The 26,378-nt window shown below is 43.1% G+C and overlaps 1 protein-coding gene across 1 annotated transcript in view; it reads left to right on the top strand.

The window, feature by feature from the left end:
• HECW1 (HECT, C2 and WW domain containing E3 ubiquitin protein ligase 1) overlaps positions 1–26,378 on the top strand; it is a 250,113-nt gene that overhangs the window by 215,490 nt on the left and 8,245 nt on the right. Inside the window, exons 22-25 of the mRNA XM_057731731.1 lie at positions 18,333–18,431; positions 19,135–19,264; positions 23,510–23,656; positions 25,339–25,453. Coding sequence (XP_057587714.1) covers positions 18,333–18,431; positions 19,135–19,264; positions 23,510–23,656; positions 25,339–25,453 — 491 coding nt within the window. The remainder of the gene's footprint in view (positions 1–18,332; positions 18,432–19,134; positions 19,265–23,509; positions 23,657–25,338; positions 25,454–26,378) is intronic.

Raw genomic sequence — 26,378 nt, 5'->3', positions numbered from 1 at the left:
AACAGCCACAGTGTAGTCAGGCCCCGGAGCTGAGGCCGTGCTGTGGTTCCCTTCAAGTCCATCCAGAAGAGAACCTCCCACTTTCTTTCTTCTTCTTCTTTTCTTTTTATTTTATATCCTTTAATTATGAGTCATTTCAAACATATACAAACGGTAGTCATGCATAATGCTCTTATCACCCAATTTCAAGAACTATACACATTTTATTTTTTCTAGGCAAGAATTTGATTTTTTCAAGTAGAATTTACATGTTACATGCACAAACTTTATCTGTATATTTTTGACAGATGCATATACATTTATAGCCTGTACCCTTATAACGATACAGAATTTTTCTAGCACCTCAAAAATCTTCTTGTGGTCCCTCCCAGTGTGTCCCTGACCGCTCGCAACTCCCTGAAACCACTGAATAGATATTTTCAGCACCTGTTTTCTTTGTTTGCTCTAGAACTTCATAGAAGTGAAATTAGTTAGTGCTCTTTAGTAGTAATTTTCCCACTTACTTTCATCATTTGCTTCCCAGGACAGTTGCCTCCCAGCCTCCTTCCAGGACAGAGGTTGGAGCGAGGCCACACCCCTTGGGAATCAGGATTCCCACTGCGTTCCTGGGTGGTTGGGATGGTGGGGGCAGGGAGTGTTCAGGCAGGTGGTTCTGCCACCCGCCCAGCTGCAGGCCGCTCGGTCCCTCCCAGCAGGCCTGCATGTGCAGGAGGGCCAGATGCCACGCCTCAGTCCTCCCACAGACCAGGAGGGAACAATTACAGAGCAAACGGCTGGTGGGGATGCCAGGACCGAGCCAAACCCACAATTAGCTGTGGAGATGGGAGACTAGCTGAAGGCCAAAGCCTGAACTCAGCTGGCAGGAATGTGCACCCAGCAGAGGGAATGCAGACCGCGCCGGGTGTGGCATGGGAGCAGGGAATGTCGTTCTGTAAGTACAGGGAGCAGCAAAGAAATGAGACTCCATTTCCTGAACACTTACTCCAGAACAGCCCCATAGCGAGGACGTGTGTTTGCTGGCACCTGCCCCTGCTGTTTGTACTGTGTTCACATTCCAGAGGGAGCTCTGCTTGTTTTAATTTGTATTAGCCATCTGTAGCCCTGATCACTGCTCTTTCTGGAAGCTCAGTTGGGTGGGGCAGCTTGAAGGGTGCAAGGGTTTTGGGGGGTTTTTTGGGGGCAGGGTGGCGGGGGTTTTTGTTTTGTTTTTTGTTTTGTCTGTGTTGGGTCCTCATTGCTGCACGAGGGCTTTCTCTAGTTGTGGCGAGCAGGGGTTACTCCTCGTTGCCGTGTGCAGGCTTCTCATTGAGGTGGCTTCTCTTGTTGTGGAGCACCAAGGGCTTAGGCACTTGGGCTTCACTAGTTGCAGCACACGGGTTCAGTGGTTGTGCCCTGCAGGCTCAGTAGTTGTGGCACACGGGCTTAGCTGCTCCAGGGCCTGTGGGATCTTCCCAGACCAGGGATCAAACCCACGTCGCCTGCAATGGTAACCACTGTTCCACCAGAGAAGTCCCATGTGCAAAGGTTTTGAGGAGACAATGTAAGAAGAGAGGAAAAGAGTTGAATTATAAGAGAGGGCTGAACACTGTTGGGACAGGAGCCCTGAGGAGGCGGGAGGGAAGGGCATCTATGGCACAAGTGAGGAGAGAAACTCTGAAACCAGGGCAGCCCTTCTTCCTCTGGACTAGAGGGAAACACCCGGCAAGCATCACCACTTACAGGCTGGTGACACAAGAAGGGGATTAGCTCGAGACAAAAGGAAGAGCCCCTCCCCTGTTTAATGGGGCAGAAGGAGGCATGGATGCAAGTTCCTGGGCTGAGAGGAGGCCAAGCTGGACACTTCACATCCTCTGCTTTGGGAAGAGGCAGGTCTTTGAGCTCCATCCTTCTCAGGTACCCATGCCCAAAACTCAGTGGCTGATGCCTAAGGCAGAACTTCACTTCCGACTTTCAGACCATTTTTTTTCCATCTTAAAAAAGAAAAAAGGTGATGACTTAGAGGGGTGGAATAGGGAGGGTGGGAAGGAGTCACGGGAGGGGGGGATATGGGGATATACGTATAAATACAGCTGATTCACTTTGTTGTACAGCAAAAATTGGCACAACAGTGTAAAGCAATTATACTCCAATAAAGAGCTAAAAAAAAAAAAAACACTAAAAATAGAACTACCATTAAAAAAAAAAGCAAAGAATGAGGGACTTGGAATCTGTGGTCCTCCAACTTTAGTCCAACTGCAGAACTTGCTTTAAATGCACATTCCCAGGACCCATCCCACAGAGCGTCTAATCTCCAGGTACCTATATTTGAACAGCACACCAGGGACCCTGATGCCAAAGGAAGGATCGCTACCCCTGAGAAAACACTGCCGTAGATACTGGCAGCTTCAGGAGCCCTGCAGAGAGCATGAGAATAAGAAAGCTAGAGGTCGGTGCAGTTTTCACACAAAGAAATGAAATCACCCTAGGCAGGAGTGACAGATTTTCACTCCATTTACCAATATGTGAGAAGTTAGAAAACATGAAGGTCCAAAAATGGAGGCAGTAGTACTGGGTAAAGCATGGAAACAGACATCGTGTGGGAACCTCGTATTTAATGCCTTTAAATAATGAGGTTGAGAAAGGATAATTATTTTTAATTAATCAAAGTGACAAGCATAAGGGAAGAGGAGTGTCTTTGAGATGGATTTTTTAAATATAATAAAGTTAGCAATTATGGAGTGCTTTTTCATCTTCAAAGAACCTATTAACATTAAATTACTCTTTTCTAAATTCTCCCTCAAGGTCGGTAAGGGCAATTGAATGTTATCATCCCTTATTTGTCGATGGGAAGAGAAAAGTGGAGAGGTCGTGACATGCCTTGTAGACCTAGCACTGAAAGGACTTAAAAAAAAAAAGTTCCCATCATAGAAATCTGGGTTTGGGGGCTCTGATCTCCCCTTAAGCTCTCCTGTATGCTTATATTATTGGAAAAGAAGTGACATCACATTGTATAAGGGACCACCGGTGGAGGTGTGGAAGAAGCTTCTCTGCTGCACAGAGATGGGAGATGCCATTTCCTGTTCTCCTGATTTCCCTGGTGCGTTAGAATTTAAACCGAGCAAAGGTTTCAAAAGAATCAAAGTGAATTAATTTGACCAGACTGTTTACATTACCTTACTTCAAGAATCCTAATGTGTAACCTGGGGATTAAAAATTATGCTTTGATTACGTGACTCAAACTTTTTTGTTACGTTACAGCTTAAGTCAATGGAAAGGGATGCTGCCCACCTTAAAAATTTGCTTCCAGGACAAAGGAAATGAAAGTACTCTAGTAATAGTACAAGCCTGAGAATAAATTACAATATGTGGTCAATATCGTGGCTGAGAAATCCTTAGGCTTGACTCTTTCTAAGTATAAAAATTTTAAATTGAAACTATCGGTTAAGTCATTGAAGGATGTGCTTTCCATGAGATGTGTTTATTTTTTGATTTGTTTAAATACCAAATAGAATTAACAGAGTCAACAACATCTCAACTTCAAAAGACTTTTTGTCTATTGGAAGAGGTTTTTTAATGTAGGTTATATGAAAATACAAAGGTTTATTTTCTGTTTAGCCTCAACTTCATTAGAGGAAATATATGTTCAGAGCAGTGGGAAGGGTGAAGAGTTTGACTTCAACAGAATTTGGAGTGAATGGAGGGCCAGGGCCAGTGTCAACCACCTGGAATAGATTTCAGAAGTTGAGAAGAGTAAAGCTGTCTGGAAAAAGTGTTGAAAAAGCCATTTGCACAGGTGGACCAAGGACAAACGTTCAACCCTAGTCAAGTTGAGAACAGGATGAAGGTACCCAAGTGATCTCAGGATCTGAGAAGGGTGATAGATGGTGGAGACGTATAAACCCAATGATTAGGAATATCTATGTGAAAGATACGTGGGAATCACTCTAGACATCTAAGAAAGTATGTGATGTAATCCAGGAGACAGACCCTCAGGCACAGGCTGGGAACAGACCAGAGAGATGCCTTGGGACCTCTGTGGGGACAAAGGGACAAGAAGGACTTCCAGGTTTCAGATGAGGAGTAGTAAATATAGACTTCAAGATTGGCTTTCCCTACTATCCAGACTTCTAGGGACTTTCTCCTTATATTCTAATCTCAAGGAATATCAACTAATTCTATTGTATAAAGAAAAATATAATCAGGAGATAAATCTTCAAAGCAATAAAGCCAAATAGAATAGTCGCAAGCCCTGACATCATGTAGATTTATTACACTGTGTGTGTTCCCATACTTTCCCTCTACCAATGCAATTAATTCAGAACCAATTACTTAAATAGCTTCAGGTATTCCTGGCATGTGGTTGTACCAGTACTTACACTTTTGCGTAGCATGAGAATGTGATGTTGTCAGAGCCATTATTATTTTGCCAGTCATGTGGAAATTACAGAATGTCATTTCAGTTGAGACTTAGGTAGTAGTTCAGTAACTCTGATAATTTCCTGAACCATAATTTCACTAGGCTGTATGCTCCATGGAAGCTCGGGAGCCTTGTCTGTTGTGTTAAGTACCCCAGCAACTAGACAGTGCCTCAAAATTGATGGGTACCTCATTATGATTTGTTGAAAGAAAGAAAGAGAAAGGAAGGGAGGGAGGGAGGAAGGACCTAAAAGTTGTTTAGGTTATATCAAATTGATTATTTTTCTAACCTGACTCGGTTTTTGTGTAATACTGTGCATTTCTTAATGTGTCACAGGCAAGAGAAGCACACAACAGTTAAAGGGTCACTAGGGCACTATGGGTTCTGCTTGGATCACAGCGACACTGCTATTCCTTTATTCTCTGGTCTGTGCAGTTCAGATAATTAAGGCTTTTTAAACCTTCACCTCCCTGTTCTACACAGTTAGATGAGGATATAGCACATCTTAGAACACTTTAATTCTCCAGACAAGCAGCATGTTTTGGTTAACTTTTCTATATAATTCTGGGCATGGACCCAGACTCTACATATCATTGAAAATTAGATAAATTCTCCTCTTGCATGAAATTAAATATATGACTTTAGTGGTCAATTTATACACTGTACAGGAATATGTTTCCCAGAAGACAAAGGAAGAGGGGTAGCCTTTGCATTGGGTACTATATTACTTTGCAAGAGATACCGTAGAAAATCACCACAAACTGGGTATTCTCTGTTCTGGAAGCCAGAAGTCCAAGATTGAGGTGTCGGCAAGAACTTGTTCCCTCTAGGGTCTCTAGGGGAGAATCCTTCCTTGCCTCATTCAGCTCCTGGTGACTCCGGGCATTCCTTGGCTTATAGCTGCACCGCTTCTGTCTCTGCTTCTGTCTTCTCATGGTGTTTTCCTCGCTTTCTGTGTCTTCTCCTCTTCTGTCTCTTATAAGGATATTTGTCAGTGGGTTTAGGGCCCATCTGGATAATCCAAGGTGATCACATCTTGGGATCCTTAATGATGTATGTAAGAATGCTTTTTCCAAATGCGGTCACATGCACAGGTCCCAGGGTTGAGGAAGAGGATGCATCTTTGGGGGGCACGTTCAACCCACTACAGATACAGATAATCTGCATAATATACTTTTAGAAGAGCTTTCTCTGGAAGGGAGTCGCCCATTTGGCCCACCATGTTGCCCTGTTTAGGAGGCAAGCAGCCCTGGTCTTACTCCTTTTCCCCCTGCAGAGCTGATTTTAATGGAGGGTCCTTGGCAGGCACCAGGGCTAGACATTCGTTTCAGTTGCTAATTAACAATCAGAAGATCATATCCTGTCATTATCTTGTGTTGACAGATGAAGAAAACTTCAAGCTCTCTCAGCTAATTTGCAGTGCTGTTCCCACACACAGGAAAACTATGAAAGCTAAGTATAAATGAGGCCTAACATCTGCAATATTTAAACAATTTGGGGGAGCATGAGGGAAGTAATGATTTTCCCACTCCTTGAAACATTATCTGAGTAAAGGTGGTGTAGAGAATAGGCCTAACTTCCTACTGTATAGCACAGGGAACTATACTCAATATTATATAACTTACAAGGGAAAAGAATCAGAAAAAGAATAGATATGTGTATATGCACGAGGGAGAGTCAAAAATTAGCCGCACGCTAGCTATAGAATTTATAGAAGTTTTAATATACCCAGAGTGTGGATAATTTTTGACTCACCCTCATATATGTATAACTGAATCACTGTGCTATATACCTGAAATTTTCACAATATTGTAAATCAACTATACTTGAATAAAAAAATTAAAAACAAAAGCAAAACCCAAAGAAATATATACTAGTGTAGATTGAAAAAAAAAAAAAAGAATAGACCTCACTTTCCTAGCCCCAGTGGCCTTGACCTACATTCCACTCCAGCCACCTGCTCCCACAGTGGCCCTCCCAGCCTCATTATCACCCAGAACTGTGCCATGTCTGAAACTGACAACTCTAAAATCCTGCCATCCATCATTCTGCAGCCAGTGTTCCCACCTCCTCCCCCTACCGCAGCTGCTCACCAAGTTCATTTGCACCTCAGACTCACCATCCCCTGCCCATCTGGCATGGCTTTCTTCACCCCAGGCCTCCTGAACACCTCCTTCCCCTGCACGTAGTTCCCCCTCCCCTCCATGCTTACACCCCAGCCGATGGGCAAAACACCACCTCAGATCCATATCATGACTGACTCGCCCATGTTCAATGCCAGAGCTGTTTCCTGCACCTCCAGCCCCGGAGAAAATGAAATGATCCTGAGAGACGGTATGATTCTAAATATACTCTCTGACCTCAGCAGGTTCTACAGCAAAGCTCACCAGTCCTTTGATGTATATTTCATTCCACTCACCTGAAAGCCTGTACCAACCAGACCCCTCACTTTGAGGAGCTGCTTCAGATTTTACTGAAGTGGAAGCTCTAAGGGGGCCACCTCCATTTCCCACGGCTACTACAGATACCCACCCGACCCTAATGCTTCCCTGTATCACCCTCCTCCCGGTCCAGGCAGATCTCCCACTGAGGCTCTGGCTCCATTTGTTTCCATCTCCGGGTCCTTGCTCCAGCAGCTTTCTCTTTCTCATCCATCTTTATATTTTACCTTCTCCCCCGGCTCCTTTCCCTTATTCTCTCCTTCACCTACTGAAATCTGACTTCAGTATTCAGCACCAAAATTACTCTTTCCTTGATCAATAGAGACCACCTAATCGCAAACTTAGGGGACTATTACCCTCCCTACCTTAATGGAAACATCACTGCAATGATGTGGACTTCTACCTGAAAATCTACTCCCTTCAATTCTGAAACACCAATGTCTTCTAGTTTTCCTCGTATCTCCGTTATATGTAGATAAACAAATTTAATTTTATCGTCAGTAATCCACATTCATTGTAAGAAATTTAATATACATAAGGAAAAACCCCACACAGAAATAAATGCTATTAATATTTTGACTTAAGTCCTTCCATGCTCTTTTATTGGGTTGATGGATAGATTGATGGACGGATAAATGGATGGGTGGGTAGGTGGATGGATGGAAGGACAGATGGACAGATAAATGGAAAGATATAATTTTACATAAAGTATAGCAAAGCAATCAAAGTTTTACTGTTGATTAAACTTCTCTCCATGTCAGACTATGAATTCTAAATCTATGTTTTTATTCTGACCACTCTGCTGAACTTCAAACTTATATCTTTTATCCCTGCTAAACATCGTCACCTTGATCCTCCTCCAAGTTAATATCTAATCTCTCCCAGGAGCCACTTCCTGTCATCCTTCTTCTCCTTCTGCTCACATAAAGCTTCCTGTCCTGCCAATTTTCTCTCTAAAATGTTCCCCACAATTCCCTGGACATACTGTAATACCCTCCCATGTGCTCCCTTCTCAAATCTATCCCTCCCATGGCTGCAGGTTGATTTCTCTAAAATGCCAAGCATGTCACTCCCTTGCTTAAGCCCTTCAGCTGGTCCCTGTTCTCTACAATCTAAAGGCTGAACTCGTTGGCATGGAAAACAAGACTTTCCAGGACCTTCTGCTTGCTCTTTCTTCAGCCTGATCTTGCCCCTTCTCCCTCTTTCTGCTTTAGTCATTCGTGAATTTCTTGCTGTTCTAAACACATTTCACTCTGTTCCCTGCCTCTTTCCTCATGAGATTTTATTTTCTTGGAAAGCCCTTCCCTCCCTTCTGAAGCAGACTAGTTTCTACTTATTCTTCAAAGCTCACCTCAGTCATCACTCCTCCAACTTAGATTTAATCCCTCCCAAGTCAGCTAAGTCTCCCTGCTCTGGGTTTTCACACCTCCCTGCCCTCTTCTACAGCACGTGCTACATGTTAATAAAATGTTGCGTTGCTAGGTCTCTCCCACTCACTGAATTGTACATTTACTTTCATATCTTTGTATGCACCTGGCACAGAGGAAGCAGTCAGTAAATTTGTTGAAATTAAAAATGCATTTAAAAACAAATCCAAGCCTCCTCTGATGTCATACCTTCCTCCACCTACCACTTTGATTCATGGCTCCCCTTTAAAGAAACATTCCTACAAAGAGTCATCTGTGCTCACTTTCTCTGCTTTCTCTTCTCCCATTCTCTCCAGCCAGCCTTCCCTCCCCTTTCCCGCCACAGAAACAGCTCTCATCAAGGTTGCCAAAGCCAATGCGCAGCTCTCAGATCTCCTATTATTGGATCTCAGAGACACTTGACATGGTCAGTCTCTGCGTCTTTCCTGAACACTGTCCGCATCCCTTGGTTCCCATCCTAGCTCATTGCCTCTTCCTGCTCGGTGTAGCTCACTGTCCATCCTCATCTTCCAGATCCCTGGATGTTGCACTGCTTAAGGTTCAGTCTTTGGTCCACTGCTCCATCAGCACGCACTTCCTTGGTGATCTCATCCAACTTCATGAATTCATGTAGCTCCATCGTCTGCATCCTCATGACCCCACATTAACATCTGCAGCCTGGCCCTGTTCCTGGAAATCCTGACTGATTGGTGCAACTGCCCACTCAACAGCTCCACCCAGATGTTTAACAGGCATTGCACACTTAATAGGTCTAAAAGAGAACTCTCAAGTTTCTCTTCCAAACCTTCTCTTCTGGTGTTTCCCATCTCACTAGATGGCACCAACATCTACATAATTGCTCTGGCCCAAGACCATGCACTGTCTTTGATGCCTCTCTTTTTCTCACATCTCCCATCCAATCCGTCAACATATCCTATATCCTCTTGGCTCTGTCATGAAGATACATCCTGAATCTGAGTTCATCACCTCCACCGCCCCCCTCCCCCACCCCCACACCAGTGTCAGCTGCCATCACCTCTCACCTGGATTACTGCAGGAGCCTCTAAACTGGTGTCTCTGCTCCCACTCTTGCAAGCCTCACCTCTCTCCATGCAGCATCCAGAGTCATTATTTCCAGCATCAGTCAGTTCATCCCATCAGCCCTACAGGAGACCTCTAGTGGATTCCCATCACATTCAGAATACAATCCACAGTCCTTTCTATGCCTGCCAAGCCCTGCATGATCTGTCCCCTGGGGAATCTCTCCAAATTCGTGTTCTCCCATCTTCTCTTTCTCTCTCCAGGGTCCAGCCCCTTTGCCCTCTTTATTGTTATTCAAGCAAACCACATATGATCCCACCTCGGGCATTTTTATTCTCCCAGCTTATAATAGTCCTTCTGGAAACTCACTCCCCTTTCTTTCTTTCTTTCTTTCTTTCTTTCTTTCTTTCTTTCTTTCTTTCTTTCTTTTTCTTTCTTTCTTTCTTTCTTTTTCTTTCTCTCTCTCTCTCTTTCTCTTTCTCTCTTTCTGTCTCTGTCTTTCTTTCCTTCCTTCCTTCCTCCCTTTCTCCCTTCCTTCCTTCCTTTTTTTTTTTTAATTTTGGCTGCATTTGGTCTTCATTGCTGCATGCAGGCTTTCTCTAGTTGTGGCGAGCAGGGGCCACTCTTTGTTGAGGTGCGTGGGCTTCTCGTTGTGGTGGCTTCTCTTGTTCTGGAACACCAGCTTTAGGCTCTTGGACTTCAGTAGTTGCAGTACATGGGCTCAGTAGCTGCAACACACAGGCTCTAGAGCACAGGCTCAGCAGTTGTGGTGCACGGGCTTAGTTGCTCCATGTCACGTGGGATCTTCTTGGGCCAGGGATTGAACCTGTGTCCCCTCCATTGGCAGGTGGATTCTTAACCACTGTGCTACCAGGGAAGTCCCCTTTTCTTAGTTCATATCAGACATCATCCACTCAGAAAGGATGACACAGTCTGGTACGTTTGGGAGGAATTATTCTCTCCTTCCATCCTTTTCCCGAGAGAGACCTAGAGCCCAAGTTCTAGGTAGGAGTCTAAAATCATGTTTGGTGGAGTAGGAAGACACACTTTAGAGATGCAGGAAGTGATGAAAACTGCTCAGGTATGTGCAGAGTGGAGAACAAAGCCTGGAGGTTGTGACCCTTCATTGCCTCTGAGGGCCCAGGAGAGGCAAACAGTACCCACGTGTCAGAAAGGAGACTATAACCACCTATCAGGCTATCCTGCTCCTGAGGGGGGTGGTTATGCCCCAGCCCCCACCCCCCAGGGGACATTTGGCAATGTCTAGAGACAGTTTTTGGTGATCACAACTTGGAGGGGATGAATGGTACTGGCATCTAGTGGGCAGAGGCCAGGGGTGGTATGAAACACCCTGCAGGGCACAGGACAGCAAATGTTAACCATGCTACAGTTAAGGAACTGGCTCTGCTCTTTTGAGAACCGTAAGGACCTCTTAAAGAACCTTAACCTCTGCAAGTCCTGGTCCACTGCCAGGGAAGCAGTGACAGGGAAAGAGCCCCAAAAAAGCAAAGATGGAAAACATGACTGCTGTAGAGAGAACCTTCTAGAACTCAGCTGTCAGTCTGCAGGAGGTAGGCCGTGCATAGGCAGGTGCAGTCACAGAGTCATAGCTTGGGAAGCAGGCCATTGGGACGGTGGCCTGGGGGCATTCAGGCCCCCAAGCAGTTTTAGCAGCCCTCTGGCTTCATTCAATGACTCAACAAAGGACTCTTGAGCCGCTGGGATTTGCCAGTGCAGTGCTGGTTCTGACAGGCGTTTGTGCTCCAGAAGAGGTCATGGCATTTGAAAGAAGCCATCCAAGTCTGTGTGCTGGGTTTTGAGCAGACCTCAGTGTCCTGCCAGCTCCTCTTGTATCTGCCTGTCCCCCATCCCCTCACCAAAGACAGCCAAGGACATTATCACCAAGTGTCCAGCTCTTTACAACTCCCTAATATACCATCTTACACCCTTTCCAGGCAGGAAGGCAGGAGATGGGGCCAGCTTTGGGTTCCTCAAGGCTGAAGCTGGTAGAGGGAGTATCTCTGATACTTAGTGGTGATGCATGAAAAGATGCAGAAGCCAAGAGTCATGCAGAGAGAAACTGATGGCTTCAAGAAGAGCCTGCAAAGTTTACCGGAACCAAGAGACACCATGAGACAATTATTAGGGGCCCCAGTTCTGTGCCAGGGGCTCAATCTACCAGAAACACCACAGCAGAACCTTTCAGACTTGAAATGTTGCCTGGGCCCTGCACTGAGGGTGTTATTCCATTTTTCTATCACTTTCATATAAATGGATTAACTAGAAGCCTTTTAAAAGGGTTTTATTGTACTATCAAATGTCCTTCCAGGGTAATTAGGTCTTTTTTTAAAATTTTATTGAAGTATAGTTGATTTACAATGCTGTGTAATTAGGTCTTTTATTTTCTTCACTTGGCAAACCATCCTGCTTTCCCTTCCATAAATCTGACCTGTGAACAAGAAATCCCTCTCCCAGACTTCCTGGCCGAATTTTTTGCCATTATGCAAACTGCTTTTTTTGAAGAATCGGTTGAAAAGTACACCATGAGATCATTACATCCTAACCTCCTGCTAAAACATATTCCCACGCAAAGTTTCGTTAGAAAGAAGGAGGGGGAAGAGAGGAAGGGAGGGAGAGACCTGCTAGTTCAGCTTCTGGGTGTAAAACATTCATCACATCCGTTCACACGTTGACTCCGTGACCTCAAGTCTTCTCTGCAGTTTGGTCTTTCTGTCCATCTTTCTGGGGAGAGACCTACTCTAGATATTGAAAATGTGAACAATTAACCTCATCGAGCAGGCTTCAAATGATGCCTCAGAAATTTCCAGTAGGTTTGTACAGTTTATCCACTGGAATAGAACCAGATGATAACTTTCGATTTACTTTCATTCAGGACATCTGGATTGTGCCCTTACCCATGCCAGGCACTGCGATACGTGAGTGCTGTCTGTAAGTTCGCAGTTCTGCAACAGCAGGAAAGTGCAGGCTAGTCCATTGGTCCAATCCACATTCTCATCCTTTGACCAGGCCTGGGTGTGTAGCCCTAGGGTCATGAGCCTGGAAAAGGGATCAGGCATGCCAGTCTTTGGATAAACACCCAGGTAGATTGACCTCCACTAGTCCCTGGGCAAAACCTTTCAGCCTCTTAGAAAGTTGCCCTATAGAGTAGGTACCATTATGATCCCATTGTGAAGATGAGAAAACTGAGGCCTAAGAATGGTAAGCAGCTTGCCCAAAGTCACACATGTAACACAGTTAAACCGAGGCAGCCTGACATCAGAGCTTGCAATGTTGTCCTCCCCACCACACTGCCTTTCTTGGATTATTGGCCAACTTCCCAAAGAGTAATGAATCAACAAAGAGTAATCCATTCAAGGGGAGAGTCAAGTCTTTGCTGGGCCTTTTAAGCCATGTGGGAAGACATGCTGAAAATTTGTGAACCTGCATCCTTTGAACGCTCACTGCAACGTGCAAAACCCAGGTAGAAGTGAGATGAACCCTTGCCATTAACATTGGTTACTTTGAGGGAGACCTCAGCATCATTAGGAAAGCTCAGAGTGGCTGCAGTTGCTTTCATTGAAGGCAACTCAGGTTCACCTCCCAGATGTCTGGTGATGTGTTGATGAAGACGCTTGAAGAGTGACATCTGCCCATTTCAAAGGTTCTCCCATGGTCCCAGAGTTGACTAGCTGTATATTGTCTCCACTCCAATACCTGTGAGCAGATGGGTAAAGATGAAAACCATTTAGGTTTCCATCAGAGCAGGAAGGGCTAAACCAAGTGTAGAATATTCAGAAAATGAAATACTTTGGAGTTTATTTAAATTGGATGTTGAAAACCTATGTTTGCAGATATGGGAGGGTCTCTGAGCTGTGCTGGGGTATGAAAAAAGAAGTTTCAAAGGAGCAGGAGTGGCAAGGCGACCCCATAACATAAGTGTATGTTGCTCACCGTTGATGTTTGGGGGAAAGACCCGGCAGGGTCAAGGACGTTACCTCAGGAGATGGAGTTGATGCGTTTTTATTTGATGTTGTCCGTCGCTTATATATTTTTTTCACACTAAAAAATACCCAGTTCTGTTATTTTTCTTTGGCAAGAGGGTAGGGGTTGGTAATACCAAAAAACAAAAACTTACAATATATTGAAAACCAAGGATTTGAAAAGAACTTAGTTCAAGGGGTGTTTCTGCAAACCGCAGGGTGGGTGGGATTAGGTTGAGAAACCTATCTGTGAGCTGTCCACAACCCTCCCCTGAAGGAAGACAGACCAGGCCTTTTCGCGAGACCCGTATTTGACTGACTCTCAATAGAGAGGATTTTTTTCCCTATTAAATATGGGGTTCCTGCTATTTTGCTGTACAGTCATCTCTCTCCAACTGGAGACCCCGGGGCCTGGATAGTAAAGTAAAACATGCTTATCGTGGGCAGAGGAAGAGGAGGCTGCTCCTTCTATAGGGACTCACTTTCACTGAGCCTTAGGGCTCTTTATTTGTGCCAAGTAACTTAGATCAAAACATAAATCTTTTGTTGTTGTTGCCTAAATTATCTGGACAGTTTCTCCAATGATCAATCCAGAGGCTAAAGAAAAGTAACTTTCTTTCCATCGCCTAATTCCTACACATTTACAAGTGTGTTGACAACAAGCACAGCCAGTTTCCCAGCAAGGTGTTGTTCGAGCTGGATGAGATAAATGGATGAGATGCACAAGCACTGGAAGATGTTTTCTCATTCATGAGATTGTCAGGGCAGTTCATTAGCTGGGAAAGATTTTCCATTCCCATCCCTGCCTTTTAAGCTGTTGTTTGGCTTTGAATTGTACAGTCCCTGTATGATGCTCTATACTAACACATCCCAGATCATAGTTCATCGCTCTGGAACATATTTTACTGTATGTACTGGACTGGCTACGAGCCATCCTGTCTGTGTTTATATAAGCCAAACCGCATTATCATGGATTGCTTGCACAGCTATGAAAAAAAAAAATCAAGGGTCTACTAGTCACCCACATCAGCCTGTGAAACCAATATAATTTTGTCTTTAGAAATTCCATCTTATGCCTGACCCCATTCAAAACGAATAAACAATTCTCCATCTGTGGCCTGCACTGCAGTCCCCTGTGCTAAAAACAACCCCATCTACTGCCCTCCATCTGATCCCAGTCCCTGGTGGAGAGGTGAGCAATGGTGATCCTAGCTTCAAAGTGCTGAGCAAGACACCAGACTCTGAGATGTCCTCTCCAGACCCTGCTTTCCTGACCGATAAGGATTGGTCCAGGGTGGACATCCAACCTGAGTTGGAACAATCACGGAATCATGCTGGAAATTTGGACCTAGGTCAGTGAAAGTCAAGTTGGTGTCCCTAGAGGCTTGAACTCCAGGCTGAAAAACATGGGCAGTGTTGGCAGTGGGAGAGAAGAAAGGAGCAGATGTGCACACAGAGGAATCAAGGGGAGACCAGATGAGGGAGGGTGAAGTCACCCCAGTACCTGACACCCAACTGTATACCCGACCCTGCATTTCTTCAGACATCACCAGGACCTTATAATGAATTCCCCTTTGGCTTAAACTAGTTGAAGTTTACTTGAATCAGAATATTTCTAATTAGCACAAGGAGGTATTGGAAACCAACATAAAATAATAAGTTATGACTTGAACAGTGCAGTTTTCCAGAAGAAGAAGTGAAGAATAGGTGGTTAAGTCCTGGCACGAGGTCACACACCAGGCAGCCCGGCCCCTGGACCAGAGGATTAACCTCGATAACTGTCTGGCTTCTCAAAGTGGACACAAAGGTAAAGGCTTGGTCTGGCATCAGGCTGATATGGGTCAGTTTCCCCACTGTACCACTTGCTCAGAGCTAATTTTTGTTTTCTTTTTTTTCTTTTTTTTTTTTGGCTGCGTTGGGTCTTTGTTGCTGCGCGTGGGCTCTCTCTAGTTGCAGCAACCGGGGACTACTCTTCATTGAGGTGTGTGGACTTCTCATTGCAGTGGCTTCTCTTGTTGCAGAGCACGGGCTCTAGGCACATGGGCTTCAGTAGTTGCAGCATGTGGGCTCAGTAGTTGTGGCTCACGGGCTCTAGAGAGCAGGCTCAGTAGTTGTGGTGCACGGGCTTAGTTACACCGTGGCCTGCGGGATCTTCCTGGCCCAGGGATTGAACCCATGTCCTCTGCATTGGCAGGCAGATTCTTAACCATTGTGCTACCAGGGAAGTCCCCCAGGGCTAATTATTGACCCTAGATTTCTTGTGAAATGAAGATAGCCATAGTCATAAAATAGAGTTATTGCAAGGATCAATGCGATAACATAGTATGTGTTGACCCAATAGGCATTACATAAAAGTTATTTCTAATCTCTTTCCCATTTTTCACTTGTAGTGAACTACAGTGACTAGAACTGATGGAATATTGTGAAGGGTGGTGATAACCAACATCCTTCTGTATTTTCACTGTCAAACATGATGCCGAGATGAATGTTCGTTATTATGTAAGGAAGTAGTCTTCTATTCCTGGTTTACTGCAAAGATTTTTTTTTCAGAAATTGATCATGAGTATTTTTTTTCTTGGTCCCCTTTTACTCCATTTTTTTTTAATTTTTATTTTATATTGGAATATAGTTGAATTACAGTGTTGTATTAGTTTCAGGTATACAGCAAAGTGATTCATGTATATATATTTATACACACACACACAGAGAGACATGTATATATATATAATCTTTTTCAGATTCTTTTCCCATACAGGTTGTTACAGAGTATTGAGTAGAGTTCACTGTGCTGTACTGTAGGGCCTTGTTGATTATCTATTTTCTATATACTACTGTGTATATGTTAATCCCAACCTCCTAGTTGATCCCTTCCCCCCACCTTTCCCCTTTGGTAACCATAAGTTTGTTTTCTAAGTCTATGAGCCTGCTTATGTTTTATAAAGAAGTTCATTTGTGTCATTTTTTTAGATCCCACATATAAGTGACATAATAGATGGTGAATAATTTCAAATAACTTTTCAGCTTCTAACAAAAGGAAAAGAGAGAAAAGCCACATGATTTTTGTCTCTTAACATCATAATTAATTTTAATAATAGAATGCCTAACAGTAAACCGTCCTTAGCTTCCTAAAATCAAACATCCTTAATCATCTGGCATTATTCAGGGAATGGACTGGTACTTTCTCTTGCGTTTTATTTATGACTTTTTTATGTATAAGTGAGATGTCTTTAGTTTCCTTTACTATTTTCTGGATTCCACTTTGTGGTTATGGTAGCTCATAATGATGAATAAGAAGTTTTCTACCCTTTCCTGGTTTCTGGAACGATTTAAATAGCAGGAGTGTTTTCTGTCCATATGTGGACAGCCCCAGCATCAATTTTGAATATAGTCCTTTTTCCTCTAAGTTTTCTAGTTTATGCTATCTTTGTCTATTTAAGTTTTTACTTCTTCTTGACTAGATTTGAATAATTTATATCTTGCTGGAGAATTTACAATTTATTGAGGTAGTCCATTTTTTAACATTGAGCTGAAAGTCGTATTCTCGTGTAATATTTGCATCTGCTCCATTTCTGCGGACACTACTGCCTGCTGAGGTGACCATTTCTCTTTACTAGGCCTTCCAGGGCTGCCTCCAAGGGAGGCAGGTTCCTGGCAGGCACCTCTGTTGTTGACGTTTGCTCTCTTCCCATGTTGGGTGGTCTTGCCGTCTCCACCGCATGGCCACAGCCCCACACCATGTTAGGAGCATCAGTTGTGGTGCCTCAGAGTCCACTAGAGTGGGTGAGCCTGCATGGGGTAGAAGTGAACTGTGCTCTTAGACACAGGATCGTGGCCACCGTATTGGGGACCTGTTGGTTATTGGGGTGTCAGGAAAGAGCACTGGGGGATGCAGCACCCATGGTGCCCCCTGGCCTGAAGGACTGTAAGATGTTCAGCTGTTCCATGAGCCTCCCCGTCCACGGTGCCCCCATAGCACCTGTCCTGAGGTTCTGCTCACCTTTGGTCTCCCTAGGGTCAATAATATTTGCATGTCATTTCACGCAAAAAGAATCGACTACTTTAAAAATGGCAATTTGAAGTGCTGTTTATGATTACGCTTATTACAGGATCTAATAATCTATTCATTTAAACCACTTTTATAGCAGTTATAGGGTACAAAATCTTTTGGATCTAAAAAGAGCCCCATGAAAGGTCATGGAGATGGATTAGCTGGAAATTCTAACTGGGAGGATCTGAGAAAAGTCACAACTAAGTCTATGCTTAGGTGAAAATCTAGTTGGATAGGAAGAGACAGGAGAGACCCCAATCATGGAGGTAGGTACCGCGGATGGGCAGAGCACAGGGTGAAGGAACCAGCATGCTAGACCAGGCAGACGGGAAGCTGGTTTAGGAGCAGGGCAACAATGGTACCAAGCTCTTGGGAGCATGCAGCTAGGCAGGTCGCCAGCAATAATGCCAGGAAGCTGTTTGCCCCAACAAGGATTTAAATCGCTGAAGGCCCTTACCTCTGGAGGTAGCCAGGCATATGTGATCCATTTCTCCCAGCAGAGACCTTGTTCTTCATGTGTGATGACGTAGGCTTCACTTACCACATTGGGACTCCACGTACCTCCCCGCACTGACCGTGACACGACCACCATATGTGATTCACCCTCAAGTCCCCACCCCCCAGCATAGGGTCAGGCACACATTAGACCTTCACGTGGTATCTATGGAATGCTTGAATAGGTAAGGATGCATGGTCCAGGAAACTTTCCACATCGTTGGGTTCGGATGCTCAGGTTCAGTGACCACTGTTTGTCTAGGGTCCCAGAATTCCTTTTCACCAGCTCTTTTCATCTCTTGGATCTTTATACTCTCAGGTCTGAGAAGAGGATTCCAGCAAAATGACTCTATTCGGGGAGTTGGGGGAGAGGAGGGTTCCTTTAGTACATACCAAGTTCACAGCCATGGTTTATGGTAAAGAAGAAGAGACGAAAGGGTGCCTCCCTTTGGTCAATTGGCAAGATGAGTTTATGAAGAAAGACATCAGATGACAATACACCGCTCTGCCTTGCTTGTGTTCCAGGTTCAGGTTTAGTGGGCGAATCCTCGGCCTGGCTCTGATCCATCAGTACCTTCTGGACGCTTTCTTCACAAGGCCCTTCTATAAGGCACTCCTGAGACTGTAAGTGTCCACCCAGCCCCGCCTGTAGGACCAGAGGCACTGGCCTCCCTGGCACCTCTGGCCCTTTTGTCCCTGCTTTTCCCTCATCATTTCTGTTAGGTTTATGGTGGTTTACTTTTCTGAGTGCTTAGCTATCAAGTAAAACTTTTAGTCCAATTAAAAGGCATTTGGAGATTTTATGTAAGCATAAGAGAATATCATATAACATATAAATTAGTAAATAGATATAATTATAAAGTATAATTTATATCAGTTCATATAAATATAGTAACATGATAAGCATGAAACTGCTAAGTAAAATTGATCTGTCCTTGTATGTAAGTCATTATGCTGTGCACCTTAAGCTTACACAGTGCCATGTGTCAATTATACCTCAATAAAACTGGAAGAAGAACAAGGGAAAAAAAAGAATTGATCTGTCTATAACTTGGTTGTTTTCAAATGATATTCTCCTCCAACGGCCATGGAGAGTCCCTGAGTCATTAATTGATTTGTGTTTATTATTGTAAACACCTCAGTATATCCTTTTCCAATAAAAAATTACTGAATTAAAAAGATTCATCAGTATATTCAGAAGTATCCAATTGTTAGAATACGTCTGTGGTGCTTTAGCTAAGAGTGATAGAACCACATTTTGGCATGCAGTCTGGGCAGCCGTTTATTGAAACAGTCTGTTTACCTTTCTCCCTTTGAATGCACCCAGGCCCTGTGACTTGAGTGACCTGGAGTATCTGGATGAGGAATTCCACCAGAGCTTGCAATGGATGAAGGACAACAACATCACAGACATCCTTGACCTCACGTTCACGGTTAATGAAGAGGTTTTTGGCCAGGTGTGTGAGATACGGGGCTTGGAAAAGACATTTGGGTTTTATTGTGGGAAATTCACATACCATGAAATTTACCATCTTAACCATGTTGAAGTGTACAGTTCATTCAGTGTTGTTGAGTAGATTTATGGTGTTGTACAACCTATCTCCAGAACTTCTTCATCTTGCAAAACTGAAGCTGTGCACATTAGACAATAGCTCCCCATTTCTCCCCCTCCCCAGTCTCTGGCAACCATCCCAGCTTTTCTTTCTCTGAATTTGGCTACTCTGAGTACCTCGTATAAGTGGAATTATACAGTGTTTGTCTTTCCGTGACCAGCTTATTTCACTTGGCATAACGTCTTCATATGTTACAGCATGTGACAGGATTACCTCCTTTTTTAGGGCTGAGTAATATTCCACAGTATGTAAATACTGTATTTTGTTTAGCCATTCATCTGTTGATAGAGTCTTAGGTTGCTTCCACCTTTGGGATATTGCGGATAATGCTGGTATGAACACAGGTGTACAAATATCTGTTCAAGTCCCTGCTTTGAATTTTTTTGGATATATTATACCCAGAAGTGGGATTGCTAGATCACATCATAATAGGATTTTGTGTTTAAAAACAAGGACTATCATTCATTTAAAATATAATTCTTTGAGGACTACTCCCTTTATTAACAGTACCCATGTCATCTTTTTCCTGTTTTGACATGGGTCTAGTTTACAGAGTTTTTAAAAAATCAGATGTGAAAATGGATCAGAGAGCATTTTTGTAAAGGTATTTCTCTTTACAAATACCACTTTCTCTTATCTGTGCAACTACAACAATACTTCTTTTTATCACTAGCATCCAGATATTTACTCCTCCAAAATGCATATATTTCAATAGAAGTTAATAAGATAAGCTTCCCATTTCTTTTTCTACCAGTGTTTATATAACATTGAATCTTCTGGGTTACAGTTTTATCAGACCAACCATAGCCTGGGCAGATTTAACAGTTAAGGTTTTGAGAACATCATTTACAAAAGATTCCAGGATGTGTACAATTTGTAATGGGATATTGTGAAAATTAAGCTGGTTTACTTTATAAGTATGTTGCATGACTGTGGACAGTGTTGAGTCTATGGGTGAGAGTTACCCACTGAACCTTGCAGACCACCCAGCACCCACATCTCAATCAAAAATCTTGGACAGGTCCTGGAAAATGTCAGTATTCTGGTGCATTTCCTTTGTGTAAACATACCTCTGAAGTATACTCTCTTCTATATTTGACAGAAAACTTCTTTCTTCTTACATCTCTATGTTGTAAATGTGTTCAAGAATATATGATTCACTTAACTGTCTTCCTGTGTACTAAGTGAATGTATAAAATACACTATTCCCTCTGCATGACTACTTTTAGCCCATACTTTACATTTGCCCTGTGCTAGAAAGTAAATTTATAAAATAAACACAATTATTTAGCAAAATAGATTAAGACAAATGGGTACCCATCTTTAAAAAAAAACTTAAGTTAGGTCCCAACCTAACTCATTATGCTAAAATAAATTCCACATGAGTGAAGAAGCGAAATGCTTAAAAAAACAATAAAAAGATGAAAATGAATTTTTCTTTTTAATCTTGCAGTAAGAAACGCTGCTGTAGATGTGACACAAACTTTCAAAGTCATAAAAGAAAAGGTTGACATAGTCAACTAAAATTACTTTTTTAATACTGCGTGGCAAAAATACACCATAAACAAAGTAAAAATGGCATAATATTTACTGCATTGTAATGCATGACACAGACAAAAGGCTATTTCTTTCTGTATAGGAAGAGATCCTACAGATCAGTAAGAAATGATCAACAGCACAATAGAAAATGAGGAAAGAATATAAATAGATAGTTCCCGTGAAAGGAAATACTCAACCTCATTCACAAATTTTTTAAATGTAAATTAAAGCATAGTGAAATAGCGTTTTCCCTCATGAGAATGTCAAGAATCAGAAAGTGTAGCAGTATTCTGTTTTGGGGATGGTGTAGGGAAACAGGCCCTCTGTACAGGAGTGGAGGTGGAGGTAAGCAGAAGTTTACTTCCCCCTGTGAGAGACACCTTTGTGATGTCTGTCCTCATTCTAAGTGCACCTGCCTTTGACTCAGCATCCACGTCTAGAAATTTGTCCTACAGATGTATTCACAGCTAATTGAAATGACTAATGGATTTGGATCTCCATTGCAGCATTGTTGATCACTGCAAAAGATAGGAACCGATCTAAATGTTGAACAGTAGAGCATTGGTGAAATAAGTGATGATTCACTCACACAATGAAATAGTGGACTAGTGGGAGGTGTGGTCTGACACCCCTGCCCATCCATTTACATATAAATCATAAACAATAGACCAGATAGTATAACAACAACAAAGAGAGAATAAGGCAGGTCTAAGTTGGTATAAAACAATGGCCAAGGTATATTTTTAAGTGAAAAAAGTATGGTGATGAACAGTATGTATAATATGCTACTATTTATGGGGAAAGAGATGATCTATAGGTATTCCCTGATGTATACATTGTTACATGTATACATCCCTAGTCTACACATTCCCCTTCCCTGGAAGGGAAGGAAGGGTGATTGTCTCCAGGTAGGGAGATTGTATGGCTAGGAGATGGGGTGGGAGAGAAACTTGCTTTCCATTGTATGGCCATTTATAACATTTAAATTTTATTCCATGGACACATATTATCTACTCAAAAGAACCCAAGTAAACTCAACTAAATACATACAAATTAGAGGGAAGAATAACACTGAAAGTAAAAAGAGCAATCCTTCGTGTGTTTATAGCATAGGAGCTGAACAACTCAGAGAAGGTTTAAAATGTTCCCAGTGATAAAAGTAAGGATGTGTATAAATTTAGAATAATGTCTATCTGTTTGAAACTTAAATAGATCCTGTTTCTCTTCAAATGAGGTCCCCAAGAAGGATGATTTTGGTTTTAGAAAATCGAGTCTCAGTCCTTCTTTTGGCATGTTGTGAAGCGCAGACAGTTGAAGCCGAAAGACACCATAGGCTTTTGCTGGGTGTGTTAGTTAGGATTAGGTTCAGCTGCTAATGAAGAAACCCAAGGACCCTGCTGAGACTAACCGTATATTTTTCTCTTACATAAAAGTGTGGAGGCAGGCAATGCAAGGCTGCAGTTCCTGCGCTGGCCACCTGCACTCATGACCCAGGTGCCGCAGGACAAAGGGGCAACAGCCCCTCCCTCCTTCAAGGAGGCCCCTGAAAGTGCCATGCAGCACCCCTGCTTTTACCTCATTGGCCAGAATTTAGTTACACATCGCACACTTAGTGTCAAGAAATAGTTTTTAACTGGGCAGCTGAAAACCAGAGGCCCCAAAGAATATGGATCTTGGGTGGCAACTATTATGTCTTAATTTGCCAATATTTCATATTTATCCTAGTCACCCAAGTGGTAGAAGAAAAAGTAACCAGCAGACTCCTGTGAACTGTTTTGTTTAGGTACCTTGTCCATGAGTGCCAAATATATACATATATTTTTTAATCAGTAACTAAGTACAGTTATACCTCACTTTTCTTAGAGCAGTGAACAGCGAGGTGAACCCCTTAAGCAGATTTAAGATAACTGATGCTTACCCCCGTCCAACAGCAACCCTTTTTGATAAATATGTTATCTGTTTTCTTGCCTTTCAAAACAGTAAAGCACGGATCATAACTTTTCTTGTTAACTTGTCCTCACAAACACGCATCTCCATATGACGTGGCAATGCCATTCTTTGTTTCCGTTCTCAAGGTCAGGCTGTCACTCTTCAGCCACTAACATACCTGGCTGCAAAACCATCCTCCCACCCTCCACTGTTTTCCTGCCAGTGATCTGCTGTGGGTGAGGAAGAATTTGGCTGTTAAAAGTTTGATCTAATTGGGATTTGGGACAATCAAGTACATGACTGTAGGATAAGGACATTCCAGGCCGTTTAGGAACAACTGGGGGTATTTTTCTTTTATTTCCATTATGCCTTTTGAGTTAAAGAAACATTTCCTCTTTATAAAACAAAAAAATGCTGCTTTTCTAAGGTATGGAAGTATCTGCTTAGAACAATCAGAGCCTTTATAGTAACTTTCAGGAAAAGTAAAAGAACCAAGGAGGTAGCGATCCTGAACGCATGCGGAGAGGACTTTTTGCAGAAAGTTCATCCTCCTAATATCGATCTGTCTCACTATGAGGCAAGCTGAGTCAACCAGCATCGTCATCTTTGCTTCCCCACAAGGTAACGGAGAGGGAGTTAAAATCTGGAGGAGCCAACACCCAGGTGACAGAGAAGAACAAGAAGGAGTACATCGAGAGGATGGTGAGGTGGCGGGTGGAGCGTGGCGTGGTGCAGCAGACCGAGGCCCTGGTGCGGGGCTTCTACGAGGTGAGACCCAGGCCCGGCAGGCACGCCAGGCCTTCACCCCCAACACAGCTTGTTAGAAGGGAGAGGGCTCAGCTCTACTCACCAGGGTGTAAAGGGGACCTTCTCGGGGGAGAGGGTGAGGGGTCACAGTTCTCTGGGAAACCCAGCTCTTGGGGTCTCACAAAACCGGCATCAGTGTGGCCCTGCTGTGCCAGATGTGAAAATACATGGCGCCTCCTGCCAAGTCCTGTGCATGTTGCATCTCCTTTCGTTCAATGAAAGAAAAATGAGTGAAAGAAAGGCACTGGAGGGCATGGTCCACTCTTGGTATATTTTTATTTTCTTATACAGGCAGACCTTGGAGACATTACAGGTTTAGTTCCAAACCATGGCAGAAAAGCCAGTATCGCAAAAAAGCAAGTCACATAAACTAGTTGATTTCCCAGGGCGTATAAAAGTTGTGCTTAGGAAATTCTCTGGTGATTCAGTGGTTAGGACTTGGCACTTTCACTGCAGTGACCAGCGCTTGATCCCTGCTCAGGGAACGAAGTTCGCACAAGCTGTGCAGCGCAGCCAAAAAAAACCCAAAAAAGTTATGTTTATACCATACTATAGTCTGTCAACTGTGCAATAGCATTATGTCTTAAAAAGTGTACATACCTTATTGAAAAAATACTTTATTACTAAAAAAGCTAACCATCATCTGATGACGCAGAGTTGCCACAAACCTTCAATTTGTAAAAAAAACGCAGTATCTGTAGAATGCAGTAAAGCAAAACGCAACAAAAGGAGATATGCCCCTAGTGGCACATAATCCATGCTGAGATGGTAAATCAGGAGGACAGTGACTTATTGTGGGATTGTATGAAATCACATGTGAAACTTTTGAAAATTGTAAATCACTATAGAACTTAAAGAATCATTCAATTAAAAAATAGCTTTTAATAAAAGCATCAGAAATCAATAGTAATTTTTTAAAAAAGGACAGTGACAGCTGCTAGCCTTCATGTGCACCAAAAATTGACATGGTTAAACTTTTCCAGTTTGGAAACAAGGGCTTGGACGTTGGAAGGTTTTCTTTGCTGCCGTGAGGGAGAACCGCCTGGGTGACAGGCTGGTACACTGGTTTGATTAAAGTTGTACCTGATACATTTGGCAACAAGATGTAAAGCCTGAGCTCAGAATCCTAACTAAGCAGGTCCTCCCAGATCTTTGAAGGAAGGAGGGAGGAAATGAGGGGAGAAAGGAAAGAAAAGACAGTAATTTTAATACATAATGTCCATTCCTAGGAAGTAAGTCTTGGTTTTATGTAGAAGAGAGGATCTTTTTTAAGTGAAGTGATAATGCTAATAGCTATTGAATCACTTCGAAATGACTTGGACTTTTTGCCTTTAAAAGGCAATGTTCCTTGGAAACTTAAAAGTGACTGAAGAAGGTTAAGTTAGGCATGTTCATTTAACATCATTCGGAGAGGGAGTATCAGAGGTAGCGAAAAACAGGGGACCTTTTTTTGAGTTCCCAGCTCATGAAGGAGTTGTGTTTCAAAATGTTCATGATTTTGAACTTAAACATGATAGCACATTGAGGGAAAAAAATTTGTAAACGGTGGTCAGCTTCCCAGCTTAACCCACAGGAATAATAATAATGAATGTGACCTCTCTAGGAGGTTGAACCTGGAGGCTGAAGCCTGATCTGAATTTCAGGTGGTGGACTCGAGGCTGGTCTCAGTATTCGATGCCAGGGAGCTGGAGCTGGTGATCGCGGGCACGGCGGAGATCGACCTGGCTGACTGGCGGAACAACACCGAGTACCGGGGAGGTGAGCAAGCGGGGCTTGTGACCCGTCAGCTCTCACAGACACAATACAAGTGTTATTGAGGCAAAACTGACATAATGTGAAATTAACCATTTTAAAGGGAACAACACAGCCGTGTTTAGTGCATTCACAGTGTGGTGCAACCATCCCCTCTAGCTAGTTCCAAAACAGTTTCCTCATCCCCAAAGGAAGCCCTGGACCCGTGAAGCAATTGCTCCCCATTCCTGGCACCCGCATGCCCAATCCCAGCAACCATCAATCTGCATTCTGGCTCTGTGGATGTACCCGTGCTGGATATTTCGTGTAAATAGAATCATACTGTATGTGGCCTTCTGGGTCCAGCTTCTTTCACTTAGTAAGGTTTGTTCACATTGTTCACATGATTCACTACTTCATTCCTTTTTATGGCTGAATAATATTCATATATATATATATATATATATTCCATATGTAGTGATAATATCAATATAAGATTATGTCGCGTTTTGAAGACTACAAGAAACTTGACCTTACTTCAGAACATGTGCAAAGTAGGTTCTGGTCTATGCCTTCTAACTTCCAACCTAGACTTTCTGTAGGTTGACAGAAGTCCCTGCTGGGCGTCTCTGATGTAACTTTGTGTAGATGCATTCCAGAGAACACTGCCACCCACGGGCCAGCTCCAGAGCTGGGTCGCTTGCTGGCAGGAAGGTGTGTCCTGCTTGCTATAGAATTGAAGCCCTTTTTGCCTCAGTCCTGGTTTCCTGCAACATGGTTCTGTCATCTCTCCCAACCTAATGTCTAACCCCTCCTAACTTTTCCCCTTCACACTGGCAAACCAGTCTTCCTGAAATAGCCATTTTCATCAGGCCATCTCCCAAACCACAGAACAAGTAATAAACAAATTACATAGAGAAGAGAACTTGGAAAGTTTTTTAAGCTCAAAATC

This window comes from Hippopotamus amphibius, chromosome 4 (assembly GCF_030028045.1).
Source record: "Hippopotamus amphibius kiboko isolate mHipAmp2 chromosome 4, mHipAmp2.hap2, whole genome shotgun sequence".
Taxonomy (NCBI): domain Eukaryota; kingdom Metazoa; phylum Chordata; class Mammalia; order Artiodactyla; family Hippopotamidae; genus Hippopotamus; species Hippopotamus amphibius.
Note: the sequence above shows the minus strand (reverse complement) of the source record. Positions and strands in the feature narration are given on the sequence as shown.